The 20,441-nt window shown below is 42.7% G+C and overlaps 1 protein-coding gene and 1 long non-coding RNA gene across 2 annotated transcripts in view; one reads left to right on the top strand and one right to left on the bottom strand.

Annotated features, from left to right (window-relative positions):
- Positions 1–16,783, bottom strand: part of LOC136789437 (Golgi phosphoprotein 3-like) — a 40,895-nt gene extending 24,112 nt beyond the window's left edge. The window contains exon 1 of the mRNA XM_066989487.1: positions 16,316–16,783. Within this exon, the coding sequence (XP_066845588.1) occupies positions 16,316–16,534 (219 nt within the window). The 5' untranslated portion in view covers positions 16,535–16,783. The remainder of the gene's footprint in view (positions 1–16,315) is intronic.
- The window catches only part of LOC136789438 (uncharacterized), a 52,264-nt gene continuing 48,203 nt past the window's right edge, over positions 16,381–20,441 (top strand). The window contains exons 1-2 of the long non-coding RNA XR_010828182.1: positions 16,381–16,520; positions 18,560–18,738. This is a non-coding gene — a long non-coding RNA (uncharacterized lncRNA). The remainder of the gene's footprint in view (positions 16,521–18,559; positions 18,739–20,441) is intronic.

Here is a 20,441-nt window from a genome sequence, read left to right as displayed (position 1 = left end):
AGGACGAGGAGGAATGGGCTAAAGTTGCGCCAGGGGAGGTTTAGGTTGGATATTAGGAAGAACTTCTTTACTGAAAGGGTTGTTAGGCATTGGAATGGGCTGCCCAGGGAGGTGGTTGAGTCGCCATCCCTGGAGGTCTTTAAAAGACGTTTAGATGTAGCCCTTAGTGATATGGTTTAGTGGAGGACTTGTTAGTGTTAGGGCAGAGGTTGGACTAGATGATCTTAGAGGTCTCTTCCAACCTAGACAATTCTGTGATTCTGTGATTTATTTACAGAAACAGCACAAAAGTGGTTTTCTTCTGAGCTGACCTAGAAACTCTAAAAAGTACTTTTATTAGACAAGCATAAAGGGGAATGAAAATAAAGTTTACAATGGAAACTTGCTACTCTATTAACTTTGAAAGCTTAAACTTTCCACTCAAGTATGGCAAAGCACGTAACTAACACCAACATCTTCTTTCTACTTAAAGAATAGGTTATCCAAAATCCACGTTCATTACACCATTTCCCTCCCATCACCTCTTGCAGCATTTATTCACTTTCTCCTCTTTGCACGCCCCTTCCCCAATTCCCAGCTGACACAAGCCTTCCTGTTCAGTTAGCCTTTAGTTACCTGGAACCTAAATCCCACCCATCTCCTGACCATGGCCCTATGCCTGAGTATTACCAACCTACCACCTTACCTTCTATTTTCCATGTTTACTTTGCCTCTTCAGCTGCATGTCCCCACCACCTGCCCGCGACACCCTCTCCTACAGCTGCCTGCTTCCCCACCTCATGCTCCTGTAACATAAAATACATTAGATTTTCACTTCTGGGTTTATAAAGGATTGAGTTTCTGCAACCCTCATGGATTTCCTTAGATGTGTTCAAGCAGATGGGGCAGACAAGGCAGAGAAAGTATTTACAGTATATATGGTGAACAGCCATCTTATTCTCTTCCTGGCTCCAAGAAGGGTAGAAAAGCCGCACGATTATATTAAAACACATTCAAGCAAGCAAGCCTTACCAACACACTGGGTCTAGCTTTGCTGAGCAAGGCACAAGCTCTTGCAGTTGGAATCCACAAGCTCACATCTGTATACAGCACAGTGTAATCATGTGCTAGGACCCAGTCCCCTAGAGATGCTGGCATGCAGAGCACAATGGGGCAGGGCCCATGCACACACCCCACAGGGAAAAGACCACGACTTGAAAGGTCCTACCAACATCCCTCAAATCCTTCACTTATGTTATTCCCTAAGGACATCCTTACCCAGCTTGCCAAGATCCCCGAAACTCAACCTTCACAAAACTATACTTACAATAGAATAGAGTCCTAGGACTTGCAAAAGAGCGTTTATAAGGATTGCTAGAAATTGTGAGAAATCCTGCACAGACAAAAAAATGATGTCTTAAAGCAGGTAAAACATTTTCACTGTGGTTACAAAAAGTCTAGTGCCATCATCTGGTTATGCTGTAACAAAGCCACAGCAAGAAAGACAAACTTTTTCAAAAAGAGAAAAAACATACACAACACTGATAACACCAGGATTCTGTGCAGAGTCTATTCAAGTATTTTGTTGAATCACTCAGTACTATTACAGAATAAGTTGTAGAAGTATCAGAGTACACTCCCACAGAACACATTTATTTCCAATTTTCCACGACACTCAAAATTTAAGTTTCTGGATATTTAAAATTCATAAATTACTCAAATGTCATGACTTGAAAATATTAAAAAAAATCAAGTAACAAATAAGACAACACTTTCTTCATCTCAGATCCCAAAAGCTGCTGCACCAATGACCATTATAATTGACCAAGCACGTAACAATCAGAATGAGAAGACCTTAACATGACCAGAACAACTACAGGTATTTGGTAAAGACCAATGCCAAGTGTGTTCGCAATTTCTACACAATCAATGCTGCTAAAAAAAACTTGCAAGAAACTTCAAAAAATGTTTCACTTAAGCATTAAACAGCCAGCCTTCACAGAGCAGTCATTCAGTTACCTCCTTCATTGCTCTATTCAGTTTCCAGACAATTGTCAATCTTGTTCTATTAAGAAAAAGTTCAATAATTTCTCTATCCCAAGTGCAAATTAAAGCCACCTAGCAGTAGCAATGAAAAAAAAATATTTAATTGCTGATGCCATTTCACATTAACAGCAGTTATCTCAAAATATTGTCTGAGAAAGTCTAACAGATTGCAGAGTGAAGGTTAAAAAAAATACCTTTTAAAAATGAGGGCAAAAGATTTGTATGGGACCATGTAATGTCTTACTTCAGAATACTTTGTTTCATCCATAAGAATTACTTAAAAAAACCCTTCCCATTACAGAAGAAACACATTCTCTCTCTCTCTCTCTCTCTCTCTCTCTCTCTCTCTCTCTCTCTCTCTCTCTCGTTCTTCAATTAACTCACAACAGGAGACCAGCAGTTTTAGCCTACCTGGCTGAGATCAGAACAGGGTGGGGAAATCTGAAAAATCTGTGGAAGTATTTCAGATTCAAAAGAAAGGAAGAGAAGAAAAGTACTTGCAGAGTTCCAACCGCGAGGCTTCAAGATACACATACAGTAATAAAACTCACATTTAAATTACTTGGTTAAGACTAGCCGTTTACAGATTCTTCTACAACATACTGCAGACGCCAGTGCATTCCCTGATCTAACCCAGCAAGCCTCACACTATTACAGATTACTTTACAGACCACAGAGCCAGAGCAAGTGAATATCAGCAAGATATGAGATCTATTCATAGAAAGCAAGACAAGAGATCTACTGTAACCAAACTGAAATAAACCAAACAATTAAAGGGGAACATTCTGAACCAGAAACATCACTGAAGCTACCCAAAATCCCAAATTCCTGTTCTCAGGAAATTCCAAGTTCTTCTTCTATGAAAGACACAAACCAAAAGACTTAAAAAATTTAGTAAAGTTTCTGAAACTTCATGTAGAGACACCAGAAAGAAAGAAGAAAAAAAAAAAACACGTAACCCTTTTGAACCCTGATAGCCCCATCAGAATAGGAGCTGGCCAACTTGGGAAGTAACAGAAAGCCACAATAAACAACAATTACAGTTCCCAAGGGGCTTGAAAGTCCTAGCTCCAAAGCAATACAGCTCAGAGTCTACCATGAAGACATGAAACTCCTAACTTCAGGATTTCTCAGCCAGGAGTCACAATCTAGGTTAAAGAAAGCTTTTGCTTTAGCTAACAGTAAAACCTAAATTTACAGGTAGCCTGTTTCCCATTAGAAGAATACTTCAAAAGAAGATTTTCAACCAGCTCTACTACTTGGATGCTGAGAGAGAAAATACCAGACTTCTTGAACTCTGCTGGAGTTTGCTATTATATTACTTCTGCATGGATGGCATTCAAGTACTGCGTCAGTGGCAGCAGTATAAAAGCTCCACGACAAAACTTATTATGTATATGTATATTACATATATGTTTAACAAGTATCTAGCTTTCCCAAACAGTGGCTTTCTTCATTGCCTTCTATTCTTTCCTGATATGTAGCAGACTATTTATGGTATGTTCTCAGAAATCACAGATGACAAACATACTGGAAAACATTCCATGCCTGGTGGCATCATAGGATGTTATTGAGGTCACTTATCTCCAGGTCTCATTCATCAACTTCATCAAATTTACATGTCAACATTATAAAGATCCAGTGTTGGAGACCTCATGGCCTGCTCGTGAGCCACGATTCAGGAGACGTAAAAAATACAAGGTGGTTCAGTTCTCTTTTGAAGATGAGGGTGAGGAAAAATAGTTGTCAACAGATGTATAGCCTGAGATGGACCAAATAAAGCAAATGTGGAACAACTGTGGAAGTCAGTTTGGGTCATTTGTAGGATTGTACAAAGCAACAATCTGAGTGGTCTGCTGGTAGAAGTTATATGTTGCACTGCACAATTATCAGGGAGTCTTCTAGCATTTACACAGCATGGTGCGTCATGAAGCAAGAATACCTGAATGCTTGTATGTACATAAATTCAAGTATCTTTTCTTAGAGGTACTTAAAACAGCAGCAAGAAACACCAGGGAGGAAAAAGCTAACAGAAAAACTGAGAACAAAATAACATCTTAGCATTTAACTATTTTGCCAGCATAAGCACCTCTTGAACTGTACAGCTTTTCAACTATCCTTCCTTCAAGAGACTCGCATCAGTTTTGAAACCTACTGCAAAAAGCAGAGATAATTACTCTTGAAACGTTGGCTACTGCAAGTCTTATTTCATTAAGGACTTGATCACAATTGCAACTCAACTTTCACTTTTTCAGTCAAGGAGTTCCTGTCTGAAGCAATAATTTAGGGATCTACAGGAAGAGAGCTAGGGAGTACAGAGGGCAAAGGAGTAACAACAGACACTGTCCAGGTGCACTGCAGCAGGTTAAAAGGCAATAGGGATTTTTTCTGCCACAGTTTTCATGTCAGGGATGGCTGTTTCCCTCCCCTTACATCCTCTCACTGACATAAGTTGTAAAGTGGCTTGCAACAGATTATCTGCTGCACAGCTATCATCATTGATGCCAAACGCTTTTTAAATATTTTAATGAAGAATGCTAGCAGTTCGAGGAGCATGGGGTTATCATAACCCCCACAAAGAGGAGAGCCACCTTAATATACTGTTCCCTTTATGTAGTCTCTGAGATTACTCATACTATTTTAAATTTTTGAAAGTAGCTGGAATCACCTCAAGAACGTCAACATCTCCTTAAAGCTGTTATCAAATCCAAAGAGGTAAAATACAAAAAACAAGCAGTATATGTTCATAAGCCAGATGTTCACATAATCATTTATTATAATTTATGCTTTAACATAAAATTTCACTCCTCCATATTGAACCAAAAGGTTCATTTTATGAATTCCAAATGCACCTATTATCAACATTCTTCTACAACAAACACATTACATCTTCTTGGATATTCAGGTCAAGTTATACAACTAAATGGAGATCCCAGCAGATAGGGGCAGGAGAAGACAAAGAAGAGCAAGTGAATCTCAAATTCGGACAATTCTTTGTACAATTCCATTGTTCCTATCCTTTTAGCTGAAAGTAAAATCACTGATTAAAAAGTTAAAAATTAATCCTGTTGCAGGTAAGTAAATCAATTTTTTTTGTGATAATGCAACTTTAAGCAAAAATCTCATGCAGATCAAAGTCAATAACCGAGTTACTGTTATAAGTTTACAGTTTTTAGATAAGAAACCCCCTTGGAAGCTACTGTTTTATTTAGAAACATCATCATTCTATAAGGAAGAACAAACAGAACTTCTGAATCTCGTGTGGAAGTCAGCGAGATTTACGCAATATATGCTTAATTTAACATTGAGCATATTTATGAAGCATTTGTCCAACAAATCTGGTACCTGACTTCTCTAGCTAATCTTAAAAGCTTCAACCACATCCTTTTTCAGGAAGTGCTTATATTAGAATAATAAACACAGATTATTTTGGTTTATTATTCTAGAATATCATTGCAAGAAGCTTCTCAACATAAAAATAAGTAAACAAGTTTTGTAAAAATGAACACACAAAGTACAAAAAACAAGTTTCTCCAAGTTCTCGGTAACACATAGGAAAAGCCTGTCACTACTTGGAGAAACAACTGCAAATTCATTCTTATCATTTGAATCCCTCAGATCAACGTTTCTCAAACTGTATTCTATGTAACATGACTGGGTGGAACAATTTTAGATAATATACACTGCCATGTCAGTAGGAACGGTTGACAATCACACATCTAAATACAGAAATACCAGAAAAGCAGGTACAGAAGTTACTAAAAAGTTGTTAAACTTTCAAAAGCATTGCAAAAAAAAAGTGCTGCTTATGTCTCCAACCTGCACAAATACTTAATTTGATGTAATATTGGTTGACACATTGGCTAATACATGGTGCCTTGCAAATTTAATTAGTGTTAAACGATACATTTATCTAATCTGCTAATTAAATTTTAATATTTTAACAAGCATTTCAAATACCTCTTCTATATATTTCCTATAGGCCACTAAAATACTTTAATACTTGGCAGCCAGGAAAACTGGAAATTTAGTTTTATCAGTTGGTAAACAGATGAGGCATACAGAATTTTGCTCTGCCAAAAATCTAATAAGCTTCAAACTGCTGATAGCTCGCTGTGGGCACAGGAGACACAACAGAAATATAATGGACAATTCTACTCTAGTTCTGCTCAACTCCTCCTGTGCAACTCCTCCTGTGCAACTCCTCCTGTGCAACTCCTCCTGTGCAACTCCTCCTGTGCAACTCCTCCTGTGCAACTCCTCCTGTGCAACTCCTCCTGTGCAACTCCTCCTGTGCAACTCCTCCTGTGCAACTCCTCCTGTGCAACTCCTCCTGTGCAACTCCTCCTGTGCAACTCCTCCTGTGCAACTCCTCCTGTGCAACTCCTCCTGTGCAACTCCTCCTGTGCAACTCCTCCTGTGCAACCAGCCAGCATCTGTTTTTCCTCAGCTAAGTCCTTTCGTGGACTTCTACGAAGCTCTTAGGGAGCTCTTCTGGCTGGGCTTATCAGGAGGGCTTTAAACTAGATGTGGTGGGGGAAGGGGGATGCACCTCTGAGTGGTGAAGAAAGCATACCTGATAACACTAAGTAACAGCAGGGGAAGACTTGTGAACTGCCCCAATGCAATCTGGAAGGGTTCTGGAAACGTGATACAACTGATTACCCAGCTGAAATGCCTCTACACCAATACACACAGCATGGGAAACAAGCAAGAGGAATTGGAAACCATGGTGCAATTAGACAGATATGACCTGATTGCTATCACAGAAACATGGTGGGATGGATCACATAACTGGAACATTGGAATAGAGAGCTACAAACTCTTCAGAACTCTTCAGAAAGGGAAGGAAGGGAGGGGGTGTTGCCCTGTGTTAGGAAAGGGATTGATTGTGAAGAGTTGCCTCTGAGAAACAGCCACGGACAGGTTGAGAGCTTGTGGGTGAGAGTTAAAGACTGTACCAATAAATGACAGCTTGTGGTTGGGGTCTACTACAGGCTGCCTGATCAAGGGGAGCCTGTGGATGAGGCATTCTTGCTTCAACTACAAGAAACGTCATGCTCACATGCTCTCATCTTGATGAGAGACTTCAACCACACGGATGTCTGCTGGGAAAACTACACAGCAGGCTGTGAGCAATCCAGAAGGTTCCTAGAGTGCGTTGAGTATAACTTCCTGGTGCAGGTACTAGACAAACCAACCAGAGGAGAAGCGTTACTGGACCTGGTGCTCACCAACGCAGAAAAGCTCATTAAAGAGGTCAAGACTGGAGGCAGGCTAGGGTGCAGTGACCACGCCATGGCTGAGTTTGTGATCTCGAGGAATATGGGCCTGGCAAAGAGCAAAATCAGGACCCTGAACTTCCAAAGAGCAAACTTGAAGCTATTTCAAGACCTAATAGCTGAGATCCCCTGGAACACTGTCCTTAGGGACAAAGGAGCTGAACAGAGCTAGCAGCTCTTTAAGGATGTTTTCCTTAGAGTGCAAGAACTCTCCATCCCCCTGCGTAAAGAAGTGGGCAGGGAGGGCAGACAACCAGGATGGCTGAGCAAGGACCTGCTGGGCAAACTGGGGTGCAAGAAGGAAATGCACAGGCAGTGGAAGCAGGGACACATGGCCTGGGAAGAGTACCGGGATGCGGTCCAGATGTGCAGGGATGGGATCAGGAAAGCCAAAGCACGGATGGAACTGAGCTTGGCAAGGGATGCAAAGAACAGGAAGGGATTCTATAGGTACATTACTCAGAAAAGAAAGGCCAAAGAGAGTGTACCCCCTCTGATGGATGAGAAGGGTGAACTGGTAGCAACAGACATGGAAAAGGCTGAGGTACTCAACAAGTTCTTTGCCTCTGTCTTCACTGGCAGACAGGCTTCCCACATCTCTTTTCCCTGAACCCGTAGATGGAGGCTGGAGGAGCAAAGTCCCACCCACTGTAAGTGAAGAACAGGTTCAAGACCACCTGATGAAACTAAACACGTACAAGTCTATGGGACCTGATGACATGCATGCCAGGGTCCTGAGGGAACTGTCTGATGTAGTTGTTGAGCCTCTCTCCATCATATTTGAAAAGTCCTGGCAGTCAGGCAAAGTCCCTGGTGACTGGAAAAAGGAAAACAACAGGACACTTTTTAAAAAGGATAGAAAGGAGGATCCAGGGAACTACAGACAGATGAGCCTCACCTCTGTGCCTGGCAAGATCATGGATCAAATCCTCCTGGAAGCAATGTTAAGGCACATGCAAGACAGAGGTGATCCGAGATAGCCAGCATGGCTTCACCAAGGGCAAATAATGCCTGACCAAACTGGTGGCTTTCTACGATGGAGGACTGCATCAGTTAACAAAGAAAGACCAAGCGATGTCATCTACCTGGACTTCTGCAAGACTTTTGACATGGTCCCACATGACATCCTGGTCTCCAAATCGGAGAGATGAATTTGATGGGTGGACCATTCAGTGGACAAGGAATTGGCTTGAAGGTTGGACCCAGAGAGTGGTGGTCAATGGCTCTGTGTCCACGTGGAGGCCAGTGACGAGTGGTGCCCTTCAGGGGTCTGTCCTCTGACCAGTACTGTTTGATATCTTTATCAACAACATAGAAAGCGGGATCGAGTGCACCCTCAGCAAATTTGCAGATGACACCAAGCTGAGTGGTGCAGTCAATACAATAGAAGGAAGGGATGCCATCCAAAGTGACCTGGACAAGCTTGAAAAGTGGGCCCACGTGAACCTAATGAGGTTCAACAAGGCCAAGTGCAGGGTGCTGCACCTGGACTGGGGCAATCCCAGACAGGAGCACAGACTGGGAGAAGAACTCATTGAGAGCAGCCCTGCAGAGAAGGATTTGGGGGTTCTGGTGGATGAAAAGCTCAACATGAGCCAGCAGCACGCACTTGCAGCCCAGAAGGCCAACCGCATCCTGGGCTGCATCAACAGAGGAGTGGCCAACAGGGAGAGGGATGGGACTATCCCCCTCTTCTCTGCCCTTGTGAGGCCCCACTTGGAGTGTTGCATCCAGGTCTGAAGACCCTGGCACAAGAAGGATTTGGAGCTGTTAGAACAGGTCCAGAGGAGGGCCAAAGATAATCAAGGGGCTGGAGCACCTCTCCTATGAAGAAAGGCTGAGAACGCTGGGGTTGTTCAGCCTACAGAAGAGAAGGCTCCAGTGGGACCTCATCGCAACCTTTCAGTACTTGAAGGGGGCTTATAAAAAAGATGGAGAGCAACTCTTTGCTCAGTTGGATAATGACAGGATGAGGGGGAAAAACTAAAAGAGTTTAAAAGAGTTAAAACTAAAAGAGTTTAAAGTTGGTTTTAAACTAAAAGAGAGGAGATTTACATTAGAGGTTAGGAGGAAATTCTTCACTCAGAGAGTGGTGAGGTACTGGAACAGGCTATCCAGAGGTTGTGGATGCCCCATCCCTAGAGGTGTTCAAGACCAGGTTAGATAAGGCCCTGAGCAATCTGATCTAGTGGGTGGCATCCCTGCCTATGGCAGGGGGGTTGGAATTCGGTCTTTGAGGTCCCTTCCAACCCAGGACATTCTATGATTCCATTCAATTAACCTGTAAACATACAAATGACCTTCAAATCCAGAGAGAACCAATTAGAAGTCCTTTTACCAACATAAACACATTCATAAGGAGTGGGGTAAAAATGCAAACAATAGAAAACAATGATGGAAGAAGAGAAAAGGAAAAACTTCATTGTGGCATTAGTTGGAAGACAGGTTGGAATGTCTAAAATTGTTTTAACCATCAAGATAATATAAGGCTGACCTCACCACAGGTATTTATTATACATGTTAATCCATTTTCACCTTCAGAGGATAAAAAGATGTTATTTTCTTTCCACTGCAGGTTATTGCAATTTAATCTACCTGAAGACAAGCTTCACCAGAGCACAGAAGCTGCAGCTGACAGTGAAAAGCAGACATGGTCAAATTCTGTATGTGCTTTAATAACCTAGGGAATCTCCGTTACTTTCTAATACACGTTCAAAGCTCTTGTATTAATCTTATCTAAGTCTAACAGCTATAGATTTTTTTTTACCTCTAAGAAAATCCGATACTCCATGACACTACAGTAGGGCACGATGCCAGATGGGTTAAAACACAAAACCAAGTTCAGCTTCTGTGGCAGAAATCTCTAACAAGTCCCAAGTCGATTTCCTTTGGCAAGGAACTGTATAGGCTTACCCCAATCTATTGATGCATGGCTGAGAATATAATGTTCAGGGTTAGGGTCTTGCTTAAGGAACTCTTTAATAATAGCTTGCCTTGTCTCCTCTCATTGTTTATCTATCCATTCCCTCCTAAAAGAGGAGAGAATAACAGAAGACTGTTCTGGAATACAAGAATACAGTTAGCTGAGAACATACTTGAAGTTTGTGTTAAAATCTAGACATGAGAAAAAACTTCCCTGAAATGCAAAAGTTTATTTTTGGTTTTGACAGCAATAAGCTTCAATAAAGTTTATTATTATCTAGATAATTATAAAAAGACACGACTTCATTTTTTTTTCCCTTTTTAAAAACCAGAATTGATCTCACATCTACAGTTAGCTAGACTGCAATTTTAACTGTTACTCTGGACCAACTTCTTTGGTGAAAGATACAACCCGGCTTTACCTGATGGGACTATATTCAGAGAGGGCTGTTCTGTATGTGTCTTGTAACTGAAACTGGAATTACTGCAACACAAGTGAACATGTGCAGTAGTCATTTGCTCCAAGTAGAACAGTCATTCTTAACTTTTCTTACTGTCTGCAGCACTTTGGCTGATCAATTTAGCCTTGAAAAGAAGGCCCATTACATGTAGCTTAACAGAGCTAAGCGCAGCAGTTCCTGAAATACTTGAATATAAAAAAAAAACATCTGAACACCACTTTTTCTTTAATGTAAAATGTTATTTTTTCAGTTCCATGATTACTTACTCCATGATTAGTCAGCCATACTTTCTCATGTATACCTCATGCAAAATTTTCAAAAAAATCACCTTGCTGTAGGAGAGGAAGAAGAGTTACAGCTTTGCTTTTTAAGAGCACTTAAAAAATTTAGAAGTATCACTAGAAAGGCTCTGGCAAATTTTTGTCTGGCCTTCCTACACTAGACAGCTTGAGATTAAAGAACAAACTACACTACACTTGAAGATATTCACAAATAAGTAATATAGATTACAAATTAGCCATGCTAGAAGAGCAGGGAGAACCACACTGTCTGCATGAAGAAACATGAAAAATAAACACTATTTTAATACATAAAGTCAACTTGTATCTACAATGCTGCCTCCAGATGAGCATGTCCTCCAAAGAGCCCCAAAACAGCAGGTTTTACTGAGAAGCCTGGCAAAGAGGTACTTCATTGCATCTTGTAGTGCTCAGAATTTGGGTACTCCTCCTCCCATGCCTCATCTCTTCTGATGACCTGTAATTTATGTATGGTCATGAAAACAAAAATAAGACCAGAAAGGTAGGCAATTATGAAAGAATTTTTCATCACAGACATTACACACTTTGTTGTTATTAGGCCTTGAACTTTTGAGAAAAAGCATGTCTTTGTCAAGGTTTCAACATTCATACATCATTCTTCAACTCTGATGTGAATTCCCGACAGACACCTCCTCACGTTTCACTCATTTGTCCCAGAATTTTTTCAGCAAAACCTGGGAGCTCTGGAGTTGATATTCTGGCTAGTACTGAAGCTTTTTATTAAATAGAAAAGCACAATTGAAAACTAGAGATACCAAGACGACTTTCCACAATTTATTTGTTACACAGGAGGAAAAAAAAACACACACCACTTCTGCATCACAATATGAATTCCACAAATCCAAATTTTAAGATTATAGAAAATGCCACCCATAATCCAGATGTTTTTAAAAATTCTTCTTACTTTTCAAAAAAAAACAAAAACTCTTTAGGATTAAAACACATTTCAGTAACAAACCCAGCTGCTCAGATTTGTAAGAGGAATAAAGAATAAGTTTCATTTTAGCACTAATCTGATCAACACAAAACACCACATTTAAAGCAGGCAAAACACCTCCCTGATAACTTGCTTATTTCCATACAATGAAAATACAACCCAAAAACCTTCACAGGAACTGCTTGAACAGAAAGCTACGCTGTAAGACTACTGCAACACTAACTTTTCAGTAATAAATGAACCAATGTGAGTAGCAAAGATCCAAGAAAACTTCTGTACTGAACAAAGTGACTGAACACCGCTTCACTCTCACTTCTTTGGTGTTCACCAAAGAAAGGATAAATAAATCCAGAAATATTCACTGTTGCAACAGCGTGGGACTATTATTTCAGCAGACTTCATACGAGTTTTCTTTTAGCAAATAAGGAAATAGTTACAGATCAAATAAGTATTTTTATCTTATTAAGCACAATTATCTGATCTACAGAAGTAGGTGCCATGTCTCTATAGCTAGTTCAATTTGTTGATCTGTGGCACATTGTGTACAGGAACAGCTGTGAGCGTTGCTGCATTTGAATAGATTCCCCACTACTACTACTCCAAAAAGGAAAAAAATATATATATACACACAAATGAAACAGAGACAGTCACAGAGCACAGCCACCTTGCAGCCTCTCAGTTTTCTATGGGACAGAGTCACAAGATGTCCAGAAGAGCCATAACAAACAAACTGGTCTATACTCATCTCTGAGCTGTCATTTTCAAATAAGCTGTTAGTATTTATTACTCCATTCTTTTGGCAGCAGTGACCTTAGATGCTTCAGGAGTTCTACATAATAGCCTCCCTTCCACTGCAGCTTTGACCTATCCTACTGCAAAACTATTTTTAACTTAATACAGCAAAGTATTTTATTTCAGTGATTATTTTTTATTCCTATAGCAACAGGCTATTGCTCTGCTCTAAATGGATGAGCATGACTCCCATTCCCAGCTTTATTTCTGAAGGGATTCCAAGTATTTCCTCAAGGATGCTCCCTCTAGAATTGTAGTAATGCATTCTATTCCAGTGTATTACCTGCTCCTCCAAGGACACGGCATTTGTCATATTATATGCGGGCATTTCAGCATATGCCCCTTGCAACCTATCTTGACTTTGGAATACAGAAATAGTTACATATATATAGAAGACACAAATGAAGAGGAACCACTGGTGGAAAAAAAAAGAGCAACCAGCCCTACATAAACTACATTTTAATAAGATTAAACTGGGGGGGAAGGCACAAGTAAAGGCAGTTAACGGTGTGCAAGCATTAAGAATGGGCTGAGGCGTACTGTACTTTAGGGCAGCTAGACATTCACATCACTGAACCAATACTGCAGCAACAACCATGCAACAACTCAAGAGTTCTGCTATGGCTGTTAAAGGCCTTGCTCTGTTCTGAAAGCAGGATTCACGTAAGTATCTAAATCTCCTAAAAACATACAACTCATCTATCCATCACTGCCTGAATCTTCCTGCAAAACTCTAAGAGTAAAGGCTCTTCCACCTACATGTACAAATTATAAACTGTGTCTACTTGCATGAAAGGCATTCCGTACACAATTTACATTGTATTATGCCATATTCACCAGTGTTTAACATTAGAAAAAAAATTACCCCCCAAAATTTCAAAGCTAATTTATCGATGCAGTTATCAGTGTCTTCTCAGAGAGAAGCTATTTTCAGGGAAACATGCTCTTACACCAATTCAGCCTTGAGGCCAAATTATTATTTTATTCCAAGAGGATAAAATAATTTAGTGTTTAGTTAAACAGGAAGGATGTTCCCAGCTTTAGATTTACTGGTTTTCAGTCGAGTTTAAAGCTCACATACCTGCCTTTGCCTTTCCCTTACACTTTGTGTAGTTTCACAATCATACTTCACAGACCTTATTTTACTTTTTCTCTGTTTGCTGTCATAAGACAGACTCACACAAATGTCATTGGGAACCAACTCTACTGGAAGTAAAAACTTTATAAAAAGCATTCCCAGTTGCATAAATTTCTTTTGCTTACTTATTCAAAAAATAGAGAACAAAAAATTCATCTTTAAAAATGAACCTATAATTTAAAATAGAAAAGACAAAGAGCTTTATTTACTATAAGGGAGAGAGGCACAATGGACACAAAACCAAAACAAACCCTGGTGATTCATGTCTAACAAACCTCAGGAACTGTGTATGCTGTTTATGCACATAAGCCCCGTACCCTAGAGATGACATTACCATTCTTCTTGGCTGATGTTTCAACTGCAAAATCTTAAGGGAGTCATGAATATCCACATCACTGTAATCAGTTATTTTTTTCATTCTAAGAAATAATACATTATCTGTAGCATGTGCCCCTGCTGCTCTTAGTAAAGTCACGTGATTTATAATTTTGATGCACACCAGTGCAAAGCCGGATTTTTTTTAGGCCCAATATTAATTACTAACTTTCATGTACTAGGAATACTTACACTGTATATTCCTAGGCAGACAGAACACTACCTAACTTGAAATCTTTACAGCCCAGTACCCACAAATTCAGCAGATTTACCACAGATTCATGAGAAATGGGGCTGAAAGATCACCCAGTCTATCGCATCTTTCTTGTAGGCAAACCTGACAGAAACCTGCCTTGGCACGCCTAACACTTCCCTGCAGCTATTCAGGTGAGTCAGAAGAGAAATGCGCATAGGCACATACATCTTCAGAGTCAACAGGTAGAAGCACACATCATTGTGAATATCTACTGACTTTATTAGGATGCCATGGCAATGTCCATCTGAAAAAAAAATTGGATTATAAGAATATGGCCTGAAGCACATAGCCAGAGAGAAATAAAGCACGTTACTGTAGCAGGTATGTACACAGATACACCCCCACACATTAGAAAACAAACATTAAGCAGGAAAACTACTCTTTAATCTAATCATCATCAACCAGCAAATTTATTTTAGATGCAATGCACTGTCAAAGAACATACAACTTATCAGCTTTTCCCCCCCGTTACTCTGTGCTCATAAACAGGAACAACTTCAAGATACTTCCACCCAAATCAATGAGCTGTCTTCATTAGTTTACAGCAAAAAATAAAGCAGGCCACTTAATGAAATTCATATTATAACTCAGATCTGAAATAAACATATTATGCTTCACCACACACCATATCAAACTATTTCCCCTGATAGGGCTGACTTTCAGCAGTGCGTATTTTTTATATTGATTATCCCTTCCAAATGATAATCAATATAAAATTGACCTCCCTGCCAGTAGAAATATACCTTCTGTTATTCACAGTACGATGGTGAACAATCTGTAAATTCAATAAAAACACTGAATTATCATTTTGACCCACTTAGGACTCAAAACCTATTTTTGTCACATGTATCTCCTTAAATTTTAAGACATTTTTCATGTGCATTAGTCTGAAGTCTTTTTAGAAAGAGCTGCTGCACATCCTAAAGCCCTGTAAGTACAATATAGTTGTGTCTGACAAAACGTGGACAAGTCTCCCAGGTAAGAGCTACAGGTAAGTTAGAAGAGGAATAATAAACATCATAGGCCTACACAGGCCTTCAAGCCAAGCACTAGTGCCGTCTGGAGGCCTTAGCCCTCACCTCGGGGTACCCATCTGCCAAACCCTTCCTCAAGCCTTCCTTGAGATGCTACAAACTAAAAAACCCTTCCACCAGCCCCATATCCAAAGGGGGGGGGGAGGGCCAACTCTCCCTCAAGTGCCTTCCCCACCTCCTCCAAACCCCTTTGCACACACCCTGTCCTCCAGCAACATCACGAACAGAGAATCACAAAATGGTTTGGATTAGAAGGGACCTTAAAGCCCATCCAGTTCCAACCCCCTGCCATGGACAGGGACACCTCCCACCAGACCAGGCTGCCCAAAGCCTCATCCAGCCTGGCCTCGGGAACCTCCAGGGATAGGGCAGCCACAGCTGCTTTGGGCAACCTGTGCTAGTGCCTCACCACCCTTTCAGTGAAAAATTTCCTCCTAACCTCTAATCTAAATCTCCCCTCTTTTAGTTTAAAACCATTCCCCCTTGTCCTGTCATTATCCAATTGAGCAGAGAGCCACTCTCCTTTTTTTTTTTTTTTTAAATAAGTCCCCTTAAATACTGAAAAGCTGCAATGAGGTCACCCTGGAGCCTTGTTTTCTTTAAAAGATCCCTCTCTCCCAGCACCTGCCCCAAAGCCTCAAGTCACCCCGCACCTTCCCCGCCCCATCCCCCCCGCACCCTACATCGTCGACGCCCTCCCCCGACCTCCCTTTCACCGTCAGCGCCCCCCACAACCCCCCGACAAACCACCCTCCCTTCAGGGGCCGCCGCACCTCGCGGTCCTTGAGGCCGAGGAGTAGCACCTCCTCCATGAGGGTGAGCCGCGTTTCCTTGGAGTCGCCCTTCTCGTCGTCCCCCGGCTCGTCCCGACGGCCTTCGTCCTCCAGGCCGCCGCCAGTCCCCCGCTCCTTGGCGGCGGCGGCGGCGGCGCTGCGGGAGGCCTCGGTGCGGCGCTGCACCAGGCCGGAGCTGCGCTGGGTAAGGGAAGTCATGGCCGGAGGCGGCGGGGAGGGCGCGGGGAGGAGGAAAGCGCGGGAGCCGCTCCCACCTCGGCCCTACCCGCACCGCGGCTGCGGCCGGCCGGGAGGACTCATGAGGAGCGGGACTAGGGCTCGGCCACGGTGGGGGAGGTGGAGACGGCCGGCGTCCTCCCCTACGGCGACGGAGCTGGAGGAGTGCGCTTCTCGCCCAATATGGCGGCGCGGGCTGATGTCAGCGGAGGATGTGGCAGCGGCGGTCGGGGGGGAGGCACCGGAAAGGGCAGCGAGCAACAGGAGCGGGACCCGACACATCCCCACCTCCTGCCCGCCCCGCTCTGCTCTGAGGGGCAGTGAGGGCGGTCCCCCGGGAGGGGCGGCTGTGGGCAGGGGGGCGGGGGGTTTCGGGGGGTTCCACAGCAACAGACGGGCGAAGTGCGGTACAGAGGGAGGGGGACAGGGAAAGGAAGGGGGAACGAAGCCCAGGGGGTGTCGGTTGCCGTCGGGGGTATCTCGGTTATAGCCGGGGTGAGTCTGTGACCCCTCGGGAACTGTCCCCCGAGCCGGCCATGGCACTCGATAGACAAAGTGCCTTACTGATGGCCCTCGCTCTGCTTGGTTTCAGTTTTAGCTGCCAGATCTTGCCTCATTGCTACCATGGCACTCTCAATATGTGTGTCTGATATATATAAACACAACGACGAAGCTCAAGACACATTGAGCTCTTAGCACTCTTGACTTCAAAATGAACAGATGCAGTCCCTTGTCCACAAGGCATCTTGTCAAGCCTTCAATCTGCTCCTGCAGGCCTGTCCAACACCTTGACACCAGTGCTGCTGCTGCTGCTCCAGCCAGAGATGGAGGCAGCACAACTTCGCTTCCCATGCACTTCTATTTACCCCATTCAAGCACTGCGATGGCCGTGTTTGTGAGAAACACTGTAGCCAATAACATAGGCTCAGGCGAGGATCTTAGTGAAGTAGCAATTTTATTCACGATTGCAATGGCGGGCATCCGACAAGCAGGAGCGCACCTACTAGTTCCATAACACAGTTTATATACTTTATTTCTCGACGACCGGGCCCCTCCCCTGTTTCCCCATTGACTGTGTAGTCCAGGTTCACAATCTATCCAGTGCTTCACAAACAATACATGGCTTTCAGTTGCCGGCCTGTTACAAGTCAAATTTCTTTTGTCTTTTTACTCTTTGAGGTGGTAATGTTTCTTACACCTTGATTTCTGCCTAATTGCTCTAAGGATTCTGGTTGTCTGCATTTTACAAGGTCGTCTGTTAAGCTTTCTTATCACTGCAAGCATATTTCAATACCACATTCCTTCCCTCTAAGCAATGTATCTCTGTGCAAAAACATTCCCACATGTTGCACCAAAACCTCAAACTATCAAAGCCAAATCCCACACGTATTCATTCCAAAGTAGTGTATTTTGTTGCAGAATAAAGGTGCCTCTGATGCAAGGACAGCCTATACTCCAGGGTTAGTGAAGCCAAAGATAGAAGAATGGGGACTTGCTTAATCGCATTAAAAATAGGTGTTGCTGAATGTCTTTGCTTACTACTGTGCAAATTAACTGAAACAAGGAGTCTTGGGGCCCCTCACAAAGGATGGTTCCTGACAAAAATGGGGAACCTGTCTCAAAAACCAGCTGAGACCGACCTTGTGGTTTGGACAAGAGCCAAGGAGCAGCTGAGTCTGCACAAAGGCAGGAGGTCAACTAGTGGTGATGAAGAAGAGTTATCAGCCTTCATCCCCACAACCCCTGGTGACCACCACCAGAAGGCACTGTGCAAGCGCAGACGGAGGAGTTTATGGAAATGACTTCTTGGAATAATTTTAATACGAAGCGGGGATAGGTTATGCATACGTATAGGCGTATTGGGAAACTTCATGCATATGTAACTCTTTACTGCATATAACCAAGGCAAGTTGCCGCGTTGGGGTGCGCATGGCTTTGGGAGCTATCCCGCATGCACTTGGCGCCAAAATAAACCACATACCTACTTTATAACTCATTTGCTTTCAGTGGTAGAGTTCTTCCACGAATCATTTTGGCGAGCCAGCCAGGAGGCTCTCTGCCTGCCCACAGGCGTGGCCGCGCTGCGGATGTCCTAGCGCACACCGGGCACAATTCCCTGGAGGAACTCTGCTCTTTGGCCGCTCACTGCGGGGGCAGACAATGACCTGCTGGACCGTGGACAAATGGTATGTGTAACAGTACAGGAAGGGTCTGTAAGTCGTACGTGTGGCCAGGGCAGCTGGTAAACCGCGCAGAGACGTCTGGCGTGCAGCATAGTCCCTGTAAGGGAGGAGGCTACCCTACAGGCTGACCGATAGAGCGGTCAAGGGGGATTTGCTGACCGATGGAACAGCCGCTAGCGATCTTGGGAGCAGATCGAGCAAATCCGAGGTTACCACTGCATCCCAGTTTTGGGAGTGTGAGAAACACTCCATAGCCAATAACTTAGGCTCAGGCGAGGATCTCAGTGAAGTAGTAATTTATTCGCGATTGCAATGGCGGGCGCCCCACAAGCAGGAGAGCGCACCCACTAGTTCCAAAACACAGTTTATATACTTTTTGATGACAGGACCCTCCCCTGTTTCCCCATTGACTGGGTAATCCAGGTTCACAATCTATCTGATGCTTCACAGACAATGCCTGGCCTTCAGTTGCTGGCCTGTTAAATTTCAAGCTTCTTTTGACTTTTTTACTGTTTGAAGTGGTAATGTTTCATCACTTATCTGATTTGACTTGACACCGTGATCTTCACCTAATTGCTCTAAGGAGTCCGGCTGTCTGCATTTTACAAGGTTTTCTGTTAAGCTTTCTTATCACTGTAAGCATATTTCAATACCACATTCCTTCCTTCTATACAATGTAACACTGCAAAAACAACATTTCCATTCCCACAATTCCCCCCTTTTCTCTTTTTATAATTTGTTGATTTTTGCAAAATTTTGCTCTAAGGTGTAATTTGGTAGATGTCTTCCTCTTCTCCACTTTCTTTGCTTTCCATTTCCTCTAATATCATCATCTTATCTGAGTAGGGTGGTGGATCCATGGTCATTTGTTTCGAAAGTGCAGTTTCAATTAACCGTTGGACAAGTCCCCTTACACAGGGGATAATGCAACAACCAATGGCTGTCAAAACTCCTGCTACTACAATCAAGGATGTAAATATGGACACTACCATTCCTTTCCATTTACCAAACCAAGATTCCAACCATCCTGTGATGGAAGTGTCTGTTCCTGAGTTTTCTGCCAATTCATTGGCAAGGGTGGTAAGCCCTTGCAATGCTCTAGTTACTGTGCCATCCGGGGCAGTATTGTTAGGGATAAAAGTACAACAATGGTTGCCCAGCATCACGCACACACCACCTTTCTCCGCAAGAACCATATCTAATGCTATTCTGTTTTCCCAAGCCATTTTGCTGGTGACATCTAGTTGTTCAGCGATTCCTCTTATCGCATCTCTTGTATAGTTTATGAATCTCTGCTGATTATAATAGATATAATTAATCCAATCCACATTTTTATTAATTGTTACCCACCAGAACAGTGACTCAAACCCTGCAGCAATTTGATTCCTGGCTTTATGTTCATCAGGAACTCCTCTAGGCACCCCAATAGAATCTATGTATACTCTATCATCAAATGATATTCCTAAGCCTCTTTTACTTCTTCTGGGTATTTGTGATGTTTCGCTTTCAAATGCCAGGGTGAAGGGTATAGCTAATTGAACAAGTGCACAAGTGCCTCCCCAGTTAGATGGTAGGGTGGACCGTAAGATCTTCCCTCCACAGTACCACCAGAGATCTGTCCTAGGGATCTCAAGTCTTGAATAGTTTCCCATCAAGTCCTCGGTAGCATTCAAGGTCCTCGTGCACAAGGCAAATTCTCCCAGATG

This window comes from Anser cygnoides, unplaced genomic scaffold (genome assembly GCF_040182565.1).
Source record: "Anser cygnoides isolate HZ-2024a breed goose unplaced genomic scaffold, Taihu_goose_T2T_genome scaffold_45_1, whole genome shotgun sequence".
Taxonomy (NCBI): domain Eukaryota; kingdom Metazoa; phylum Chordata; class Aves; order Anseriformes; family Anatidae; genus Anser; species Anser cygnoides.
The sequence above is the reverse complement of the archived record's forward strand: the minus strand, read 5'-3'. Positions and strand labels throughout refer to the sequence as shown.